We start from the raw sequence: 24,013 nt of genomic DNA on the forward strand, positions 1-24,013 counted from the left end.
TTCATATACATCTTAGACTGCCATTTACTGCCTATTGTTGGCTTTTCAGCACAAATAACGATTATATGAACTCATTTTTAAAGATTTTTTTATTTGCTATTTCTGACGTTTCCTTAGTATTTCCCTTCATAATGATATTACATAGATATTGTTGGAAAAAATCTAATACAGGATTTACTAAAACACATACCTTGTAACCTATTAGCAATCTCATAGGTCAAGGAAAGCTTTGATCTTCTTTTCTTTAATAAATCTCCTAGTTCTCTTAATGATACAATGGTAATACCAAAAGTATGGAAAACAGAGTAAGGAGATCAAAAAACATGTTGGCATTACTTACTTTCATAATGAATCTTGAAACCATTATTAGAACGGCTATTGTCTGTTGTAAATAGAAGGTATATAAAATTACTGCTACTAAATAGAAACTGGGGCACCTGTGTGCCATTGTAAGATCCAAGCAAGGGTGACAGAAGATTTGGCCCATCATGAACTTCCAGAACATCATAATTCAGTTCAGTCTGAAATCTACGGTAAAGAGACATATGTGAAAATATATTTATTAGAATAACACTGTATAGGAAAATAACACTTTAGATTGCTATTTAACTTATTATTTATAATTTTTACCAGCTTTATATACAATTTTCTTAAGCTTTTCTAATATCTTATATATCATTTAAGGCCCCACCATTTAAGAATACCAAAGTTATAAGCTCTTATTCCTATGGACAATTTTCATTTAAAAAGTATGAGTACATACTTGTTGTTCGCAAGTAAGATTTCTTTCAAATGTTACAGATTACCTTCAGTAAATAAATAGCCTTTTCATTAACCAAGCATGTTTTTGGAGTCATCTTTCTTTTGCTTTCCTCATTTCTATGGAAAACTATGTATTCATTTTCAATCTTCAATTAGATCATCAGAATTTCATCTTAACAGTATACTTATTTATCTTCAATCAGATCATCAGAATTTCATCTTAACAGTATACTTCAAATCTGACCTCTGCTTCATATAGTTGTTTTATTTTTGATAAATCTCTTTTGGCCATTACATTTTTTATACAATTTTTATTTAGATTTTTGGCTGTTGTTGCTGCTATTGTTTTCAGTTTTTTAAAAGATACAATTGTTTTATAAATTGTATTCAACACAGAGCTACTTTTAACATGTATAACATATCCATAATAAAATAAAATTTTGCATTCCTTCCTTGCACTTCAAGAGTATACCACAGTCTGAATCTGGATCAGAAATCTTAGTTGGGGGAAAAAACATCTACGTGGAATCATGAACAGTTGAGCATCTTACTCACTTCCCATAATGAAACTGCAGCCCAGAACATTCTATTCCTGCCTTCACCAAGGTTTTCCTATACATATTTCAGCTTTCAGCTTAAATTGGTCCACAGGAAGCCCTTCCCTGAACTCACAATGTAGGTTAGTTTTACTATATTGCCACAATTTATTGTGCCTTTTGTGACACTAATCACAGTTGTTTGCTTGTTTGACAGCTGTCTCCGTTAAGAGTCTATAAGCTCCATGAGATCAGACAGTTTCTGTTTTTGTTGATGTTTTGCATATAGTAGACACTCAGTAAGTACTTATTGGATAAATGCAAGAATGAATGTATTTTAAAGAAAACAATACTTTCTTTTCTCTAGGGCTGTTATCAATTTTATCAAAAAAGCACTCAGTATGCTTGGATACTTCAGTACTAACGATGCATTTTCACCCTTTTAGAATATATCTTCCAACACATTTTTTGGCAACTAGTTATATTCAGTACACTTTTAAAAATAATTATAACTTGAAATGTCCACCAATTTTCAGATAATAACTTTATCATACCTACCAGTCTTTTCCAGTATTACAAGATTAAACTACATTATTCCTCAGAAAAATAAAACTAAAACAAATAAAACTCAAAACCTGGTAAAAAAAATTGAAAGAAACATTTAAAAATTAGAAACTTTATTTCATTATAAAATCTCCAATATGAATATAAATATGGCACAAAAGTAGTCAAAATGTATAATGCTATTTAAGAAAGACAAATGAAATATTTTTAGATTTGTACCACTGTTACATCTTATTAAGCAAGACTTAGTAAAATGAATGAATTTCATAAGTTTATCTTACTCTTTATTTTGCAACCTGGAATATATTGTATTTGTCTAAAAATAACTTTTCCAATAATATGATTTAGAGGAGTAAATGTATAGGAATACACTATTTCCTTTAAAAAAATGATCAGGCAATTACGCATTGTGAATCCATTATTTGATTGTTTGGTAGTCAGTCTATTGTAGTGTGTGTGTATATATATATATATATATATATATATATATATAAAACAATACATATACAAAAGATTTTTTTTTTAGGAGTTTTTTTTTTTTTTTTTTTGCTGTCCACAGGCCTCTCACTGTTGTGGCCTCTCCCGTTGCGGAGCACAGGCTCCAGACGCGCAGGCTCAGCGGCCATGGCTCACAGGCCCAGCTGCTCCACGGTATGTGGGATCCTCCCAGACCGGGGCACGAAGCCCTGTCCCCTGCATCGGCAGGCAGACTCTCAACCACTGAGCCACCAGGGAAGCCCTAGGAGTTTTTTTTTTAACTTTTATACAGCAGGTTCCTATTAGTCATCCATTTTATACATAGTGTATACATGTCAATCCCAATCGCCCAATTAATTACACCCCCCCCACCCCCCACCACTTCCTCCCTTGGTGTCCACACGTTCGTTCTCTACATCTGTGTCTCTATTTCTGCCCTGCAAACTGGTTCATCTGTACCATTTTTCTAGGCTCCACATATATGTGCTAATATGCGGTATTTGTTTTACTCTTTCCAACTTACTTCATTCTGTATGACAGTCTCTAGATTCATACACGTCTCTACAAATGACCCAAGTTCGTTCCTTTTTATGGCTGAGTAATATTCCATTGTATATATGTACCACAACTTTTTAATCCATTCGTCTGTCGATGGGCATTTAGGTTGATTCCATGATCTGGCTATTGTAAATAGCAAAGCAATGAACATTGGGGTGCATGTGTCTTTTTGAATTACGGTTTTCTCTGGGTATATGCCCAGGAGTGGGATGGTTGGGTCATATGGTAATTCTATTTTTAGTTTTTTAAGGAATGTCCATACTGTTCTCCATAGTGGCTGTAACAATTTACATTCCCACCAACAGTGCAAGAGTGTTCCCTTTTCTCACACCCTCTCCAGCATTTCTTGCTTGTAGGTTTTCTGATGATGCCCATTCTAACTGGTGTGAGGTGATACCTCATTGTAGTTTTGATTTGCATTTCTCTAATAACTAGTGATGTTGAGCAGCTTTTCATGTGCTTCTTGGCCATCTGTATGTCCCCTTTGTAGAAATGTCTATTTATGTCTTCTGCCCATTTTCTGATTGGGTTTTTTTTTTTTTTTTTTAATGTTGAGCTGCATGAGCTGCTTATATATTTTGGAGATTAATCCTTTGTCCGCTGATTAGTCTGTAAACATTTTCTCCCATTCTGAAGGTTGTCTTTTCGTCTTGTTTGCAGTTTCCTTTGCTTTGCAAAAGCTTTTAAGTTTCATTAGGTCCCATTTGTTTATTTTTGTTTTTATTTCCATTACTCTACCAGGTAGATCAAAAAAGATCTTGCTGTGATTTATGTCAAAGAGTATTCTGCCTATGTTTTCCTCTAAGAGTTTTAGTGTCTGGTCTTACATTTAGGTCTCTAATCCATTTTGAGTTTACTTTGTGTATGGTGTAAAGGAGTGTTCTAATTTCATTCTTTTACATGTAGCTGTCCAATTTTCCCAGCACCAATTATTGAAGAGACTGTCTTTTCTCCATTGTATATACCTGCCTCCTTTGTCATAGATTAGTTTACCATAGGTGCGTGGGTTTATCTCTGGGCTTTCTATCCTGTTCCATTGATTTATATTTCTCTTTTTGTGCCAGTAACATATTGTCTTGATTACTGTAGCTTTGTAGTATAGTCTGAAGTCAGCGAGTCTCATTGTTCCAGCTCCATTTTTTCCCCTCAAGACTGTTTTGGCTATTCAGGGTCTTCTGTGTCTCCATACAAATTTTAAGATTGTTTGTTCTAGTTTTGTGAAAAATGCCATTGGTAATTTGATAGAGATTGCATTGAATCTGTAGATTGCTTTGGGTAGTATAGTCATTTTCACAAAATTGATTCTTCCAATACAAGAACATGGTATATCTCTACATCTGTTTGTATAATCTTTAATTTCTTTCATCAGTGTCTTATAGTTTTATGCATATAGGTCTTTTGTCTCCTTACGTAGATTCCTAGGTATTTTATTCTTTTTGTTGCAATGGTAAATGGGAGTGATTCCTTAATTTCTCTTTCATATTTTTCATCCATAGTGTATAGGAATGCAAGAGAATTCTATGCATTAATTTTGCATCCTGTAACTTTACCACATTCATTGATTACCTCTAGTAGTTTTCTGGTGGCATCTTTAGCATTCTCTATGTATAGTATCATCATGTCATCTGCAAACAGTGACAGTTTTACTTCTCCTTTTCCACTTTGGATTCCTTTTATTTCTTTTTCTTCTCTGATTGCCGTGGCTTGGACCTCCAAAACAACGTTGAATAATAGTGGTGAGAGTGGACATCCTTGTCTTGTTCCTGATCTTAGAGGAAATGTTTTCAGTTTTTCACAATTTAGAATGATGTTTGCTGTGGGTTTGTCGTATATCGCCTTTATTATGTTGAGGTAGGTTCCCTATATGCCCACTTTCTGGAGAGTTTTTTATCATCAATGGGTGTTGAATTTTGTCAAAAGCTTTTTCTGCATCTATTGAGATGATCATGTGGTTTTTCTTCTTCAATTTGTTAATATGGTGTATCACATTGATTGATTTGCGTATATTGAAGAATCCTTGCATCCCTGTGATGAATCCCAATTGATCATGGTGTATGATCCTTTTAATGTCTTGTTGGATTCTGTTTGCTAGTATTTTGTTGAGGATTATTGCACCTATAGTCATCATTCATACTGGTTTATAATTTTCTTTTTTTTGTAGTATCTATGTCTTGTTTTGTTACCAGGGTGATGGTGGACTCACAGAATGAGTTTGGGAGTATTCCTTCCTCTGCAATTTTTTGGAAGAGTTTGAGAAGGCTAGGTGTTAGCTCTTGTCTAAATGATTGATAGAATTCACCTGTGAAACCATCTGGTCCTGGACTTTTGTTTGTTGGAAGATTTTTAATAACAGTTTCAATTTCATTACTTCTGATTGGTCTGTTCATATTTTCTATTCCTTCCTGGTTCAGTCTTGGAAGGTTATACATTTCTAAGAATTTGTCCATTTCTTCCACGTTGTCCATTTTATTGGCACAGAGTTGCTTGTAGTAATCTCTTATAATCTTTTATATTTCTGCAGTGTCAGTTGTGATTTCTCCTTTTTCATTTCTAATTTTATTAATTTGAGTCCTCTCCCTCTTTTTCTTGATGAGTCTGGCTATGGGTTTATCAGTTTTGTTTATCTTCTCAAAGAACCAGGTTTTAGTTTTATTGATCTTTGCTATTGTATTTTTGCTTCTATTTCATTTATTTCTGCTCTGAAACTGATGATTTCTTTCCTTCTGCTAACTTTGGATTTTCTTTGTTCTTCTTTCTCTGGTTCCTTTAGGTGTAATGTTAATTGTTTATTTGTGATTTTTCTTATTTTTTGAGGTAGGCTTGTATGGCTATAAACTTCCCTCTTAGAACTGCTTTTGCTGCATCTCATAGGTTTTGTATTGATGTGTTTTCATTGTCATTTGTCTCTAGGTATTTTTTGATTTCCTCTTTGATTTCTTCAGTGATCTCTTGGTTATTTAGTAACGTATTGTTTAGCCTCCATGTGTTTGTGCTTTTAACGTTTTTTTCCTGTAATTTATTTCTAATCTCATAGCGTTGTGGTCAGAAAAGATGCTTGATATGATTTCAATTTTTTTAAATTTACTGAGGCTTTATTTGTGACACAAGATGTGATCTATGCTGGAGAATGTTCCATGCACACTTGAGAAGAAAGTGTAATATGCTTTTTTTGGATGGAATTTCCTATAAATATCAATTAAATCTATCTGGTCTATTGTGTCATTTAAAGCCTGTGTTTCCCTTTTTTTTTTTTTTTTTCGCAGTTCATGGGTCTCTCACTGTTGTGGTCTCTCCCATTGCGGAGCACAGGCTCTGGATGCCCAGGCTCAGCGGCCATGGCTCACTGGCCCAGCCTCTCCGCAGCATGTGGGATCTTCCCGGACCGGGGCATGAACCCGTGTCCCCTGCATCGGCAGGCGGACTCTCAACCACTGCGCCACCAGGGAAGCCCTTGTGTTTCCTTTTCAATTTTCTGCTTGGATGACCTTTCCATTGGTGTAAGTGAGGTGTTAAAATCCCCCACTATTATTGTGTTACTGTCGATTTCCTCTTTTATAGCTGTCAGCAGTTGCCTTATGTATTGAGGTGCTCTTATATTGGGTGCATATATATTTATAATTTTTATATCTTCTTGGATTGACACATTGATCATTATGTAATGTCCTTCCTTGTCTCTTGTAACAGTCTTTATTTTAAAGTCTATTTTAACTGATATGAGTCTTGCTACTCCAGCTTTCTTTGGATTTCCATTTGCATGGAATATCTTTTTCCATCCCCTCACTTTCAGTCTGAATGTGTCCCTAGGTCTGAAGTGGGTCTATTGTAGACAGCATATTAATGGGTCTTGTTTTTGTATCCATTCAGCAAGCCTGTGTCTTTTGGTTGGAGCATTTAATCCATTCACATTTAAGGTAATTCTTGATGTGTATGTTCCTATTACCATTTACTTAATTGTTTTGGGTTTGCTTTTTTAGGTCCTTTTCTTCTCTTGTGTTTCCCACTTAGAGAATTTCCTTTAGCATTTGTTGTAGAGCTCATTTGGTGGTGCTGAATTCTCTTAGCTTTAGCTTGTCTGCAAAGCTTTTGATTTCTCTGTTGAATCTGAATGCGATCCTTGCTGGGTAGAGTAATCTTGGTTGAAGGTTCTTCCCTTTCATCACTTTAAGTACATCATGCCACTCCCATCTGGCTTGTAGAGTTTCTGCTGAGAAATCAGGTGTAAACCTTATGGGAGTTCCCTTGTATGTTATTTGTCATTTTTCCCTTGCTGTTTTCAATAATTTTTCTTTGTCTTTAATTTCTGCCAATTTGATTACTATGTGTCTCAGCATGTTTCTCCTTGGGTTTATCTTGTATGGGACTCTCTGAACTTCCTGGACTTGGGTGGCTATTTCCTTTCCCATGTTAGGGAAGTTTTCGACTATAATCTCTTCAAGTATTTTCTCTGGTCCTTTCTTCTCCTTCTGGGACCCCTTTAATGTGAATGCTGTTGTGTTTAATGTTGTCCCAGAGTTGTCTGAGGCTCTCTTCATTTCTTTTCATTCTTTTTCTTTATTCTGTTCCACAGCAGTGAATTCCACCATTCTGTCTTCCAGGTCACTTATCCGTTCTTCTGCCTCAGTTATTCTGCTATTGATTCCTTCTCATGTATTTTTCATTTCAGTTATTGTGTTGTTCATCTCTGTTTGTTTGTTCTTTAATTCTTCTAGATCTTTGTTAAACATTTCTTGCATCTTCTCAATATTTGCCTCCATTCTCTTTCCTGGATCATCTTCAGTATCATTATTCTGAATTCTTTTTCTGGAAGGTTGCCTATCTCCACTGCATTTAGTTGTTTTTCTGGGGTTTTACCTTGTTCCTTCACCTGGTATGTAGCCCTCTGCCTTTTCATATTGTCTGTCTTTCTGTGAATGTAGGTTTTGTTCCACAGGCTGCAGGATTCTAGATCTTCTTGCTTCTGCTGGCTGCCCTCTGGTGGATGAGGTTATCTAAGAGGCTTGTGCAAGTTTCCCGATGGGAGGGACTGGTGGTGGGTAGAGCTGGCTGTTGCTTTGGTGGGCAGAGCTCAGTAAAACTTTAATCTACTTGTCTGCTGATGGATGGGGCTGGGTTCCCTCCCTGTTGGTTGTTTGGTCTGAGGTGACCCAACACTGAAGCCTAACCGGGCTCTTTGTTGGGGCTAATGGCAGACTCTGGGAGGGCTCACGCCAAAGAGTACTTCCCAGAACTTCTCCTGCCAGTGTCCTTGCCCTCATGGTGACACACAGCCAGCCCCCATGCCTGCAGGAGACCCTCCAACACTAGCAGGTAGGTCTGGTTCAGTCTCCTATGGCGTCACTGTTCCTTCCCCTGGGTCCTGATGAGCACACTACTTTGTATGTGCCCTCCAAGAATGGAGTCTGTGTTTCCCCCAGTCCTGTTGAAGTCCTGCAATCAATTCCTGCTAGCCTTCAAAGTCTGATACTCTAGGAATTCCTCCTTCCATTGCTGGATCCCTAGATTGGGAAGCCTGATGTGGGGCTCAGAACTTTCACTCCAGTGGATGGACTTCTGTGGTATAAGTGTTCTCCAGTTTGTGAGTCACCCACCCAGCAGTTATGGGATTTGATTTTATTGTGATTGTGCCCCTCCTACTGTCCCATTGTGGCTTCTCCTCTGTTTGGATGTGGGGTATCTTTTTTGGTGAGTTCCAATGTCTTCCTGTTGATTATTGTTCAGCAGTTAGTTGTGATTCTGGCGTTCTTATAAAAGGGAGTGAGAGCACATCCTTCTCTGTTATCTTGAACCAATCTCCCCCCTATTGTAGTATTGAAATTGGAGTTTCACTTTGATAGCTAGTCAGTTGATAACAACCAAATTAAAGTGCACAGAAGAGTCAGGGATTACTTTGAACTGAAACATAAAGAGACTTAATTCTTAATAGAATAGCAACATTAAATGGTGATACAGAGAACACTGTTCAGTAGGAGTGAATCTTTGAAAAGAAAATCATCACAGATTTGCCTCAAGGAACAATAAAAATACATTATAATAACAGGGGAAATGGAATAGAGTTACACAATAATTTGAATCTCATTTCACTTTGTATTTTAAGATAGTTGTACAAATTTCTCATGAATTGCCTCAATCTAGTGTTCATCTGTTTATGACATTATTGTTTATCATAAACGAATGTTATGGAGCCACTAGATGATATTAAAAATGAAATTGAATCTATTCTTACTCAATTTCTGGTGTCTTTTAAAATGTTCTTTGTGTAATCCAAAACCATTCTGACTAAACTGAAATAGTTCTCCTTTTAAAAGCTGCACTCAGGAAGACTGATACTGATAGCTTGTGAACAAGGAGATAAGGACAGGAAAGTGACTAGAAAGACAGGTTTAGGATTATTACTAGTAAAATGAATTCAGTTAGGAGCTGCCATATAATGAGAACTTTAAGAAGTGAGGGAAGAAACAAAGCAAAAATTCCTCTGCAAATCTGAGAATAAGACAACAATTTGGCTATGTTAAGAAGAGATAAACAATGAAAACACAAATGTCCGTTGGTGGTGTTGTTATTTTGTTGTGCATTTGATAGGAAATTGTAATTCTTAAGATTTTATTGACTTAAGCTACTTGAGATAATCTCAAGAAGCCAACTAATGGCTAATATATTTGTAACGTTTTTAGTGGGTTTTTTTCTGTAGATTAATTCTAAGCAATCATGACATTTGAGAATATAAAAAAACCCTGCAAAATAGCTATGTAGCCACCTTAATTATATTATCTAATTTTTTAAATTTCATTTTCAACCTAATTAATTTAGGTTATTCATGAATAGTAGAAAGCAAATGATGTTACTCTGCAATAAATACAATCCATTATTTGGAAATAACTTCTATAAAAAAATATTCTCAGGATGAGAGGAACTATTAAAGAGTTCGCAACCAGTGTACTTATAAGAGCTCGGCTGGAAATCAGAAGGGAACTAGTTTTTTTAAGAACATAATTCTTGATGGATACTTTAAAGATGATATCTTTTTCTCAAAACAATCTTAAGCGGGAAATGAAGCACCAAGATATTATAAGGTCACTAAATAAGGAGGTGTTAGGTGTACATATTTCTGATTTCAAAGTGACTATTTTATGATACCACCTAATGGATAAAATTCTCATTTATAATTTTTAACTTGATGAACATTGTTGCTCATTGTTTTGCTACAGAGCTACTTCTAACCACATAACAGCTGTTTTTAAATGTGAATTACTTTAAACAAAACAGTTTCTGACAGAGCACATAGAGTATGGGCAGCCCTAAAGCAATATCTCACACCCTTAAGGGTCTTTAGATAAAAAAGAAATGGAAGATTTTAAAATAATTTTCCCTTCAAATAGCTCAAACTCAAGAATCTTATGGGCTTGTGTGTGTGTGAAGGGCAGATGGAGGATTCAAACCCCCAAACAAACATTTCTGTTTAGAACATTTAAAAGAATTTGGGACTTTATTTATCTTAGTCACAGAAAGTATGATTCAAAAGAAATATACTGAAAGAGCTGTGCCTTGTCTAAGTTAGTGAAAATACCATCAATAAATACATAAAGCATTCTAACTCTTGATTCTTCCAGTGTTTGGACTAATTAACAAGGAACAGCTGAAAAAAAAAATTATTGGTATCAAGGAAGTGAAGGAGCTAGGAGATTTGTAATATACTTGAGCACGTAATTTAGGGATTAAGAAAAGAGGCACAGTTGACAAGTCCTATTCAGTGATGCTAATGGGAGAAGCCAAAATCTTTGGACTCTGAGAATCATTTCTCACCCCAGGCCTGTTATGGTTCAATGTACAGAACTGTTTTCTGTTGCTCTGCACAAACCCTAACAGTGAAAATCACTTTTCAATTTGACTCTCTTGCTTCCAGCCTAATTTAAAAGATCTGTGTCTCAGGAAACAGATAAGAGAATAAGAAAGTGGCAGAGAAAAAAGTACTAGGTAAACCATATGCATAGAGATTAAAAGGTTTTTCTCTCTAGCATTGCATCTTATAAAAATGGCTGGAATGAGCTGTCTACTGGAGCAGTGAGTAGCCTTGCTGAAAATCAGAAGAGTGACCTAATAGAGCCAATCTTCAAGAACTGGAAAGAAATGCTTTTGTGCCCACGAGAAACTCTGGTCTTAGTGCAGGGGGTGAGGCCTCTGAACGCAGCCCCCTATGACCAAGTGGAACTAGACTGAGCACAGAGGAAAAGAAAAAAGTTTGGAGAATCCTGAAGTTGTAAACCTGAGGCCCACATGTAAACCTGGGTGGAAGCAGTAACCTGGGCCACAGACGCCAGCCGAAGCCCCCAATGCTACGCTCTGGTGCAGAGAAGGCTAGTGCTCAGCGTCCTGCATGACTCAGATACGACGCCCAGCCCTCAGGCAACTACACCTGACCTGGAAGCCCCTGACAGGAGGCGGCCCCTAAGGTGTCTCTGGGACCCAAGGAGAGGAGACATTGACAGGACGCCTGGACCTCAGGTGACTTCGTGACAGGACGGCAGACTGAGTCGTGTGGCTGACAGGGTCTTGGTGTTCCAGCTGGGTGTCAGGCCTGAAGCTCTGAGGTGGGAGAGCCGAGTTCAGGACATTGGACCACAAGAGACCCTTTGGTCCCAAGTAAAATAAATTGGCGAGAGCTCTCCCAAGAGATCTCTGTTTCAATGCTAAGACCCAGCTCCACCCAGTGGCCAGCAAGCTCCAGCGCTGGACACCCCATGCCAAACGACTAGAAAGACAGGAACACAACCCCACCCATTAGCAGAAAGGCTGCCTAAAATCATACTAAGTTCACAGGCACACCAAAACACACCACTGGATGTGGTCCTGCCCACCAGAAAAACAAACTCCAGCCTCATCCAACAGAACACAGGCACCAGTTCCCTCCACCAGGAAGCCTACACAACCCACTGAATCAAACATACCCACAGTGGGCAGACACCAAAAACAACAGGAACTACAAACCTGCAGCCTGTGAAAAGGAGACCCCAAACACAGTAAGTTAAGAAAAATGGGAAGACAGAGGAATATGCAGTACATGAAGGAGCAAGATAAAGACCCACGAGACCAAAAAAATGAATAGGAAATAGGCAGTCTACTTGAAAAAGAATTCAGAGTAATGAGAGTAAAGACGATCCAACATCTTGGAAATAGAATGGAGAAAATACAAGAAACGTTTAATAAGGATCTAGAAGAGCTAAAGAGCAAACAAATAATGATGAACAACACAATAAATGAAATTAAAAATTCTCTAGAAGGTATCAATAGTAGAACAACTGAGGCAGAAGAATGGATAAGTAATCTGGAAGATAAAATAGTGGAAATTAAGAAAAGATTGAAAAGAATTGAGGATAGTATCAGAGACCTCTGGGACAGCATTAAACGTACCAAGATTATAATTATAGGGGTCCCAGAAGAAGAGAAAAAGAAAGGGACTGAGAAAATATTTGAAGAGATTATAGTTGAAAACTTCCCTAATATGGGAAAGGAAATAGTCAATCAACAGTTTAGGGCTACTCTGTTTGCAAGAACCTCAACTTCAGTACACCTTAAATATCCCAGGAAAGAGAACAATGGATAAAGAAGATGTGGTACTTATGTACAATGGAATATCTCTTCACCATGAAATCAATGTAAAAGGCAGGAAGTGCAGAAAGTCCCATATAGGATAAATCCAAGGAGAAACATGCCGAGACACATAGTAATCAACTATCAAAAATTAAATACAAAGAAACAATATTAAAAGCAGCAAGGGAAAAGCAACAAATAACATACAAGGGAATCCTCATAAGGTTAACAGCTGATCGTTCAGCAGAAACTCTGCAAGCCAGAAGGGAGTGACAGGACATACTGAAAGTGATGAAAGGGAAAAACCTACAACCAAGATTACTCTACCCAGCAAGGATCTCATTCAGATTTGATGCAGAAATTATAACCTTTACAGACAAGTAAAAGTTAAGAGAATTCAGCACCACCAAACCAGCTTTAAAACAAATGCTAAAGGAACTTTTCCAGGCAGGAAACACAAGAGAGGAAAAGACCTACAAAAACAAACCCAAAACAATTTAAAAAATGGTAATAAGAACATACATATCAATCACTACCTTAAATGTAAATGGATTAAATGCTCCAACCAGAGACATAGACTCCATGAATGGATACAAAAAAAAAACACCTGTATATATGCTGTCTACAAGAGACCCATTTCTGACCTAGGGACACATTCAGACTGAAAGTGAGGGGATGGAAAAAGATATTCCAGGCAAATGGAAATCAAAAGAAAGCTGGAGTAGCAATTCTCACATCAGACAAAATAGACTTTAAAATAAAGACTATTACAAGAGACAAAGAAGGACAGTACATAATGATCAAGGGATAAATCCAGGAAGAAGATATAACAATTGTAAATATTTATGCACCCAATATAGAAGCACCTCAATACATAAGGCAAATGCTAACAGCCATAAAAGGGGAAATGGACAGTAACACAATAATAGTAGGGGACTTTAACATCCCACTTTCACTAATGGAGGTATCAACCAAAATGAAAATAGATAAGGAAACACAAGCTTTAAATGACACATTAAACAAGGTGGACTTAACTGATATTTATAGGACATTCCATCCAAAAACAACAGAATACACTTTCTTGTCAAGTGCTCATGGAACATTCCCCAGGAGAGAGCATATATACATATATATATATATATTTTTTTATTTTTTATTTTTATTTTTATTTTTTTTGCTGTACACGGGCCTCTCACTGTTGTGGCCTCTCCCATTGTGGAGCACAGGCTCCAGACGCGCAGGATAAGCAGCCATGGCTCACGGGCCCAGCCGTTCTGCGGATGTGGGTTCTTCCCGGACTGGGGCACGAACCCGTGTCCCCTGCATCGGCAGGTGGACTCTCAACCACGGTGCCACCAGGGAAGCCCAAGAGCATATATAAGATCACAAATCAGGCCTTGGTAAATTTAAGAAAATTGAAATCGTATCAAGTATCTTTTCTGACCACAATGCTATGAGGCTAGATATCAATTATAGGAAAAAAACTGTAAAAAATACAAACACATGGTCGCTAAACAATACACTACTAAATTACCAAGAGATCACTGATAAAATCAAAGAGGATATCAAACCTATCTAGAAACAAATGACAATAAAAACACGATGTCCCCAAACCTATGGGACTCAGCAAAAGCAGTTCTAAGAGGGAAGCTTATAGCAATGCAATCCTACCTCAAGAATCAAAAAAAATAAACAACCTAACCTCACCTAAAGCAGTTATAAAAATAACAAAAACCCCACAAAGTTAGCAGAAGGAAAGAAATCATAAAGATCAGATCAAAAATAAATGAAGAAGAAATGAAGGAAACAGTAGCAAAGATCAATAAAACTAAAAGCTGGTTCTTTGAGAAGATACGCAAAACCGATAAACCATTAGCCAGGCTCATGAAGAAAAAAAGGGAGAAGACTCAAATCAGTAGAATTAGAAATGAAAAAGAAGAACTAACAACTGACAATGCAGAAATACAAAGAGTCATAAGGGATTACTACAAGTAACTCTATGCCAATAAAATGACAACCTGGAAGAAATGGACACATTCTCAGAAAAGCACAACCTTCTGAGACTAAACCAGGAAGAAACAGAAAATATAAACAGACAAATCAGAAGCACTGAAATTGAGACTGTGATTAAAAACGTTCCAACAAACAAAAGACCAGGACAAGATGTCTTCGCATGTGAATTCTATCAAACATTTAGAGAAGAGATAACACCTATCCTTCTCAAACTCTTCCAAAATATAGCAGAGGAAGGAACACCCCTAAACTCATTCTACGAGGCCACCATCACCCTGATACCAAAACCAGAAAAAGAGATCACAAAAAAAGAAAACTACAGACCAATATCACTGATGAACATAGATGCAAAAATCCTCATCAAAATACTAGCAAACAGAATCGAACAGCACATTAAAAGGATCATACACTATGATCAAGTGGGGTTTATCCCAAGAATGCAAAGATTCTTCAATATATGCAAATCAATCAATGTGATAAACCATATTAACAAACTGAAGGAGAAAAACGATATGATTATCTCAATAGATGCAGGAAAAAATTTTTGACAAAATTCAACACCCATTTATGATAAAAACTCTCCAGAAAGTAGGCATAGAGGGAACTTACCTCAACATAATAAAGGCCATGTATGACAAACCCAGAGCCAACATCATTCTCAATGGTGAAAAACTGAAACCGTTTCCTTTAAAATCAGGAACAAAGACAAGCATGCCCACTCTCACCACTATTATTCAACATAGTTTTGGAAGTTTTAGCCACAGCAATCAGAGAAGAAGAAGAAATAAAAGGAATCCAAATCGGGAAAGAAGAAGTAAAACTGTCACTGTTTGCAGATGATATGATATTATACATACAGAATCCTAAACATGCTACCAGAAAACTACTAAAGCTAATCAATTAATCTGGTAAAGTAGCAGGATACAAAATTAACGCAAAGAAATCTCTTGCATTCCTATATACTAATGATGAAAAATATGCAAGAGAAATTAAGGAAACACTCCCATTTACCATTGCAATAAAAAGAATAGTGTATCTAGGAATAAACCTACCTAAGGAGACAAAAGACCTATATGCATAAAAGTATAAGACACTGATGAAAGAAATTAAAGATTATACAAACAGATGTAGAGATATACCATGTTCTTGGATTGAAAGAATCAACACTGTGAAAATGACTCTACAACCCAAAGCAATCTACAGATTCAATGAAATTCCTACCAAACTACCGATGGCATTTTTCACACAATTAGAACAAAATATTTGACAATTTGTATGGAAACACAAAAGACCTGAGTAGCCAAAGCAATCCTGAGAAAGAAAAACGGAGTTGGAGGAATCAGACTCCCTGAATTCAGACTATACTACAAAGCTACAGTAATCAAGACAGATGGTACTGGCACAAAAACAGAAATATAGATCAACAAAACAGGAAAGCCCAGAGATAAACCCATGTACATATGGCCACCTTATCTTTGATAAAGGAGGCAAGACTATACAATGGAGAAAAGACAGTCTCTTCAATAAGTGGTGCTGGGAAAACTGGACAGCTGCATGTAAAAGAATGAAATTAGAACACTCCCTAACACCATACACAAAAATAAACTCAGAAATAGATTAAAGACCTAAATGTAGGGGCAGACACTATATAAATCTTAGAGGAAAACATACGAAGAACACTCTTTCACATAAATCACAGCAAGATCCTTTTTGACCTACCTCCTAGAGCAATGGAAATAAAAACAAAAATAAACAAATGGGACCTAATGAAACTTAAAAGCTTTTGCACAACAAAGGAAACCATAAACAAGAAGAAAAGACAACCCTCAGAATGGGAGAAAATATTTGCAAATGAAGCAACTGACAAAGGTTTAATCTCCAAAATTTACAAGCAGCTCATGCAGCTCAACAGCAAAAACACAAACAACCCAATCCAAAAATGGGCAGAAGACCTAAATAGACATTTCTCCAAAGAAGATATACAGATTGCCAACAAACACATGAAAGAATGCTCAACATCATTAATCATTAGAGAAATGCAAATCAAAACTACAATGAGATATCACCTCACACTTGTCAGAATGGCCATCATCAAAAAATCTAGAAACAATAAATGCTGGAGAGGGTGTGGAGAAAAGGGAACCCTCTTGCACTGTGGGTAGGAAATGTCAATTGTCCCAGACGCTGTGGCGAACAGTATGGAGGTTACTTAAAAGCTAGAAATATAGCTATCATACGACCTAGCAATCCCACTACTGGGCATATACCCTGAGAAAACAATAATTCAAAAAGAGTCATGTACCACAATGTTCATTGCAGCACTATTTACAATAGCCAGGACATGGAAGCAACCTAGGTGTCCATTGACAGATGAATGGATAAAGAAGATATGGCACATATATACAATGGAATATTACTCAGCCATAAAAAGAAACAAAATAGAGTTATTTGTAGTGAGGTGGATGGACCTAGATACTGTCATACAGAGTGAAGTAAGTCAGAAAGAGAAAAACAAATACCGTATGCTAACCCATACATATGGAATCTAAAAAAAAAACAAAAAAGAAAAGAAATTGTTCTCATGAACCTAGGGGCAAGACAGGAATAAAGACGTAAACACAGAAAATGGACTTGAGGTCACGGGAAAGGGGAAGGGTAACCTGGGACGAACTGTGCAAGTAGCATTGACATATATACAATACCAAATGTAAAATAGATAGCTAGTGGGAATTAGCAGCTACATAGCACAGGGAGATCAGCTTGGTGCTTTGTGATCACCTAGAGGGGTGGGATAGGGAGGGTGGGAGGGAGACGCAAGAGGGAGGGGATATGGGGATATATGTATACATAGAGCTGATTTTCTTTGTTATACAGCAGAAACTAACACACCATCATAAAGCAATTATACTCCAATAAAGATGTTTAAAAAAAATGGCTGGAAAGATTTTTTCCCATGGAAGGTAAATTTGGAATGGTCTGACTTCGAGCACTGCCTGTACAGTGCACATTAATTCACTTTGGAGAAACCTGATGGTATCTAAACAAGATAGCAAAGAGGCCCATGTAACTACACGTTGCAAGAGATAGGCCATACATATTAAGAACTTTGGGCAGAGAAAATAGTGACTTCAAATAAAAGTTGAAAATCAAAATTCACAAGTGTGGTGGTCTGAATTACAACTATTGCTTTGCAATCTAACTGCTTCTCAGGTAGGCAATTCTATCAATAGATAGCCTACCTAAGGCTGAAGGATATCAGAGGTTATTTATTTAGTGATGGTTAATGACTATCATTTTCAAACAGGGAATGCTTTTTAATACAATAATGCACTTTGTTAATAACACAATTTCCTCATATTATTTTATGCTTATGTAATGCTTCTAAATTGAATATAACTTTTTTTTGAAATTTAAAGTTGGCTACAATTTGAGTCATCTGGGAGGTGAAGAAAGGGTGAATTCTTGGTAGAACTGATTTCTGATTTAGGGGAAAAAAAATCTTAATCTGCATGTTTGGAAAGAAAGGCAAAATTCATCCCTATCATCCATCCATCACCGAGTTGGGAGCTCAGAGCAACAAATAGCTAAATTGCTCTGCTTAAGTAACAGGTACTTTGAGACTCACCCTTTACATACTGGAGTGGGCGACTAGGGAGTAGGGAAATGAGGGCTGAAGATCCTGATAGGGAAAAGACTAGATAGAGATGGGGAAGGGTCTGGGCTAAGGAGAGGGAACTGGAGAGAGAGATGCAATCGTTCCAGTGATGGGAATTACCAGGAAAATTTTAGGACAGTGAAGGTTTATTTAATCTTAAATTATTCTGGATTGTGCAATAATCCTCTTTGGTTATCCCTTGTTCTAAGGTTTTTGTGAGAATGAAGGCAAGTGATCCAAATAAAGAGCAGACTAAGGAGTTGAGAAAGGGTAGCAGCCTCTGGATCTCACAACAGAGATGACTCTAAAAGCAGGAATTCAAAGTCAGAAGTGACGAAAAGCATCCCCAGGAAAGCTCTGAAAATATAAACAGGGCCTAGACTTACCTTTGTAACTGAGATGGGGCTCAACTTTTTATTTAGATATTGAAGGATGATGATCAGTGAGAATTATATGGATATAAATGTTATGAATTATGCAAATATAAGATGTTTTAATTACCTTAACATCATAACTCCTGATACAAAATAATGTTAAATCCAAAACTGGAAATACTAAAATCATGTACTTATAATACTTGCAGTTTTAAAAAATATGAGATCAACTGTGATAACCTGACAGATATGCTAATCCTTCAAATGTGATACTCTAAATTTAACAAATTAAAAATACATTATAAATCTCTGTCTTATTGACACAAATCAGTATAAGTTTTTAAATTATTCAATGATATGATCCAGTAATATTATGTTACATGGTATACTCCAAACCAAGTAGAATTCTGTGTAATACAGTAAGGTTGGTTAATTTGGGTCCCACATTAATGGAAAAATGTTATCTGACAAAGATTTGATTCTGAATAAATAAGATGCTTTTCAAGCTTCTCTAAAATTACAATGGCAACACAGGCTATGTCAACCACTGAATAAAGAATATGTTTTTAACATCACAACAAAAACTGCCAAATTATTCTAAATAAAACCATTTTCTTAATGTGTAGGTTATTATTATGGGCTGAATCATGTCCCCCTAAAATTTATACGTTGAAGTCCTAACTCCCTAGTACCTCAGAATGTGACTGTATTTGGAGAAAGTCTTTTAATGAGGTAATTAAGGTAAAATGAGATTATATGGGTGGACCCTAACCCAACATGACTTGTGTCCTTATAAGAGATTAGGAAACAAACACACACAGAGGGAAGACTATGTGAAGACACAGGAAAAGGGCAGCCATCTATTAGCCAATGACTAAAACCACAGAAGACAACCCTGTTGACACCTTGATCTCAGACTTCTAGACTTTAGAACTATGAGGAAATAAATTTCTGTTATTTAAGCCACTCAGTCTGTTACACTGTTATGGCAGCCCTAGAAAACTAATATAGTCATAGTAAAGTTGTGTAGGTCATAATAAAGCAGAGTGACCTCATGTAAAATGTTTAATATTTTATATCTGTCAAAATAGAATCTGTTTTCCTCTCAAGTTTTTACACTAGCATGAATAGATTAATTCAATGAAGGAACTCTTTAATCAGGGAAAGATCATGTTATATTTATAAAATTCAATCATCAGAGCATAATTTTGCTGAAATTATATATATATTTATATGTTTACTATAATGTTTACAGGAGTTCTTTTTTTTTTTAAGAAAAGGTTGGGAGATGAGAGGGGTCAACAATATAATTGAAAAATTATATAGATATGTCTATTTGGATTTCAGAATAGTGATCCAATCACAAGTCAGAAGATTCATTCTTTTAAATTTTTAATAGTCAATATTATAATCTTTTAGGATATAGATTATTTGATCAGTAATACTAATTATCCTAAGGAAAAAAAAACTTGACTGACCAATCATTAATTTACATTAATTTGACATAGCCATTTTTCTGAAGGACCTGTAAGTGTAGGTATATAGGTGTAGGTAGTATGTGTAAGCAAATGTCTTAGGCTGCAATACGGTATCAATTCAAGTATGTTTACAGCACCTTTGCCTTTCGGAATCTAGCAGGACAGAATCCACAGGCCCTTCAAAGTATAGGACGACTAAACTTACTAAGTTATAGGTCATAGGTTCATATCACAGTAGTATGCATATATATGAATCAAAAAAGGTCCATCTTACACATTCCATTCATACTGATAGAGCATTAAGGAAATAGAAAATTAACTTGAAAATAGGCTGAAAGGTTAAAAGGGGCAAACATTCTGAAACACTCAATGTCCAACAATTGACTACTGTAATAAAATTAAACATTAATATGGAAAGTAAAATGCAGAATCTCAACTATTCTTTTAGACAATTTTTTTTTAAGTAGAAAAATATTTGCAGAGACCTTTCAAATGTAATTTTGATAGAGTGTCCAGGTTCAGCTTCAATCACCCATTCACAATTCAGAGAGTCTTTATAGTATCCTGGCCATCCTGGTGAGAGAATCAATCCACTGGGAGCTGAAAAATGGCCACCACATGGAGCTGAAAAATAAAATCAGAGAACAAGAAAAAACACAAATTTTAGAACAAGTTGCAGAAAATATTTTTAGTACTAACTGTATTTTTTAAAATTAATTTTTGCATGTACATATTAAATGTTATTTAATATTGTTTTTGAAAGTAAAATTTCATCCAGTCATTCTATTATTGAATGATTATTTTCCCTAAAAAAAGTAATTTACTTTTTGAAATATGGCTTAGTTACATACTCAGCATGTCAGATAAACTCAAGTCTCCCAATTATATCCCTTAAATACGTTCTTGTGTCTCCATCATTTTCAAAACTTGAAAAAAATATAAGCTGTTAGTTTTACTGTCTTTTATTTTCTGATTTATGTATCAAATACTGTTAATTCATGCTATACAGTGTCTAAAACTTCGATCTTCCTTTTACCAGAGTCCCTATTACAATTTTAGGCCTTCATTCATTCAGTCTCTTCCCTGATTTCCCATCTGCTAATTTCTCTCTTGCTTCAATCCAGCTGTCAGAATAATGTCCTTCAATTTACAGTTTCATCATACCATTTGCTTTCCTAGACAGGTACCTTGATCTCTTCTCCCTTTAACATCAGATTCAACTCAGCTTATCATTTCAAGAATTTAATCTTCTGCTTTCCCCTAAACTCATAAACAATTGAAACCACAATCATAGCATTTTAATCCCAGTAGGTACTGATAAGGTAATTTAGTGTAAGCACCTCATTTTGAAGAGAAATAAACCAAGTTGAAAGAACAACTTGTTAAAGTTCACAAGACCTGAAAGCCTCAAAAGCACTTTCAAGTCAGTTTTTACAAAATAGGACCTCAAAACCAGTCCTCTCCCATTATTTCCAATATTGGTAAATGAAACCACCATCCATGGATTTGCATAGCCCAGAATGTTAGAAGTAGTCATCTTTCATATTTCCATTATCCTTACTATTTATTCCCATATCCAATCCATCCTCAAGCCCAGTCTTGTTTCTCTATCTCTATAGCTACCAGATTAAATTACCATAATTTCATCTCTGGTATAAACCCTCCTAACTGACCCTCTTAATTGGTCTCTCCTCATCCATGCTAACTATCCTCCACACTATGGCCAGAGTAATTATTTAAACCTCAAACACTTTTAAATGGCATTTTTCTGTGTTGACCAACAAGGCCCTGAATGACCCTAGCTATTGCCTTACACTCTAGCCTACACTCCAAACTTCTCCCCTTCACTCTGCAGCCCAGCTACATTAGCCTGTTCTATACCTTCAGGAGGTATACAAAGTGGAGGGTGGGGGGTGGGGAATGAAGCAAAGAGTATTTGAATTATTGAAAATTATTTGGAAAGAAAAATAGTCAAATGTATACTATATCGGCTTTTCAACACATTAGATAGAGACCCTTCTCAATGACTTACTATGCTATATTTTTATTTTCTTTAATTCTTTCCATTTAAACTCTATCTCATGTGTTTATATTTTTGTCATTGTTGTTTAATTGTTTATTTCAGTTTTACCATACAGAATTTCTAAAACCTATTGTTCTAGACACTATTTTTACACTTTTTCATTCTTTAAGTAATTTGATATAGCCCAAATAAAATAAGAAATATTTAATAAATTGGCCTAGGAATCAAGCATTACTACAAAATGTCCATTTGAGAAAAATATTTTCTGTGAAATTGCCAAAATTTGTTATTTGTATGAGAAAGAGCTTTCATATAAAACTAAATTTTCTTCCTTAGTAGAATTTGATTTTGTTTCTTAAAAAGCTTTCAAAGGAGACCATTTTGATGAGGATTATTTACTCTTCCTTGCTATGATGACTCATAATTAGGTTTCCTGTAGGGTTATTATGTATTTCAAAAATAAAATTATGTGCATAACAGTCATTTAAACTACCATATTTTAAAAGACAGAGTAAAGTATTTTGGTGAGTGAAGGTCCTGGAAATATAGAAAAATCCCAATATGTTATCAACTCAAATTGTTCTAGGAAAGTATCTGTGCACTTCAGTCTAATCATGATTGAAAGAGGTAATCAGTCATAAAATTAGCAATTGAGTAATGGGCCATTAAAGATTAAAAAGTAGAGTACCCAGAAGCATTTCAGCTGGTCCCTCAGTCCAACATGTTAGAGAGGCAGAGTTAGGAAGGAGCTTTAAAGGAAAGGAGTAGCATAAAGATGTGGTGACTGTTTGTTTCCTGAAAGGACTTTCCCAAATAGTGACCCTGCTACAAAGTGAGTCTTCTCCTAATTAACATACTACATTCTGAACTGGCTTCTTTCTCTCACACATAGGGTTGGAACTTTACAAAATTATTATCTCAAAAGTATGGAGACAGCCTCCCCAAGAGAGTGTGAAACCTAAGCGAAGAAACAGATGCTAAGTGCAGATCAGTCGAGAAAAGCCTCATGATCACAGTGACTAGCAGCCACATGGCAGGAGGATGTTCATAGAAAAGCCAAGGTGGAGCAACAGCAACAGAACATGGAGGGGACAAAGTGCAGGACAAAATAAGGAGACACCAAGTGTAAAGAAAACGTTCAAGAGAAAAAGGAAAAAGAGAAAGCTTTGGAAAGCTAAAATAACTAATGGTAATAAAAATAACAAAGATTTGAATTTGTAAAGAGAAACTTAACTATAACATGAATAACAATACAAACAGAAAGGCAATAAAGTTAATTGCCCAAACCTTACAATTTTGCCACATCCATGTACTGCTTATATAATTAATGATTTTCTTTAAATAGACTTACTTTTATTTTAACTTAAATGATTTCTTTAAACTTGCCCTAAGCAAAAATATCTGTAAAATCATTGCTTTTATGTATTAGTTATATTTTTCTATAATGCCTAAAAATATGTACCTATTGAAATTTAATAAATGCTTATATATATAAAACACCTAAAAGCTTGTGTACCTCCAAGTATAAACATTCTGTAGTTTAAGAAAGACTTCTGTAAAAGACAGTATCTTTGACTGAACAAAGGAAACTTGGAACATATGGAAAACAGAATGGAGATCAAGATACAGGGATTTATTTTCAAGTCCTATTCACTCATTCATCATTTACTCATTCATATTTCAGTCATTCAGCAAACAATTGTGTGTCAAGTGTGCGCCCACGTGGTATTTGTACTACTTCTAACATTTATCAAATGTTTCCTAGGTGCCAGGCACTATGTAAGAAGTCCTTTGTATTATTTTATGTAATACTCAAAATAATCCAACCACATATGTAGGTAAGAACATTGATGTGTAGAAAATTTAAATAATTTGCACATCAGCTAGCAAGGATTTGAACAGAGGTAATTTGACTCTAGAAACTTCTTTACAAATGCAATTAAGGTATTCTTTTTCCTTTTACCACACTGCCCATGTGCAAAACACAG

General features: G+C 35.8%; 1 protein-coding gene across 3 annotated transcripts in view; it reads right to left on the reverse strand.

Annotated features, from left to right (window-relative positions):
• The window catches only part of CSMD3 (CUB and Sushi multiple domains 3), a 1,081,491-nt gene that overhangs the window by 395,434 nt on the left and 662,044 nt on the right, over positions 1-24,013 (reverse strand). For all 3 annotated transcript variants that reach the window (XM_033843074.1, XM_019931944.2, XM_019931943.2), the window contains 2 exons: positions 20,488-20,626; positions 341-528 (listed from right to left, as the gene is read on the reverse strand). In XM_033843074.1, coding sequence (XP_033698965.1) covers positions 341-528; positions 20,488-20,626 — 327 coding nt within the window. The remainder of the gene's footprint in view (positions 1-340; positions 529-20,487; positions 20,627-24,013) is intronic.

Source organism: Tursiops truncatus, chromosome 17 (assembly GCF_011762595.2).
Source record: "Tursiops truncatus isolate mTurTru1 chromosome 17, mTurTru1.mat.Y, whole genome shotgun sequence".
NCBI classification, from domain to species: domain Eukaryota; kingdom Metazoa; phylum Chordata; class Mammalia; order Artiodactyla; family Delphinidae; genus Tursiops; species Tursiops truncatus.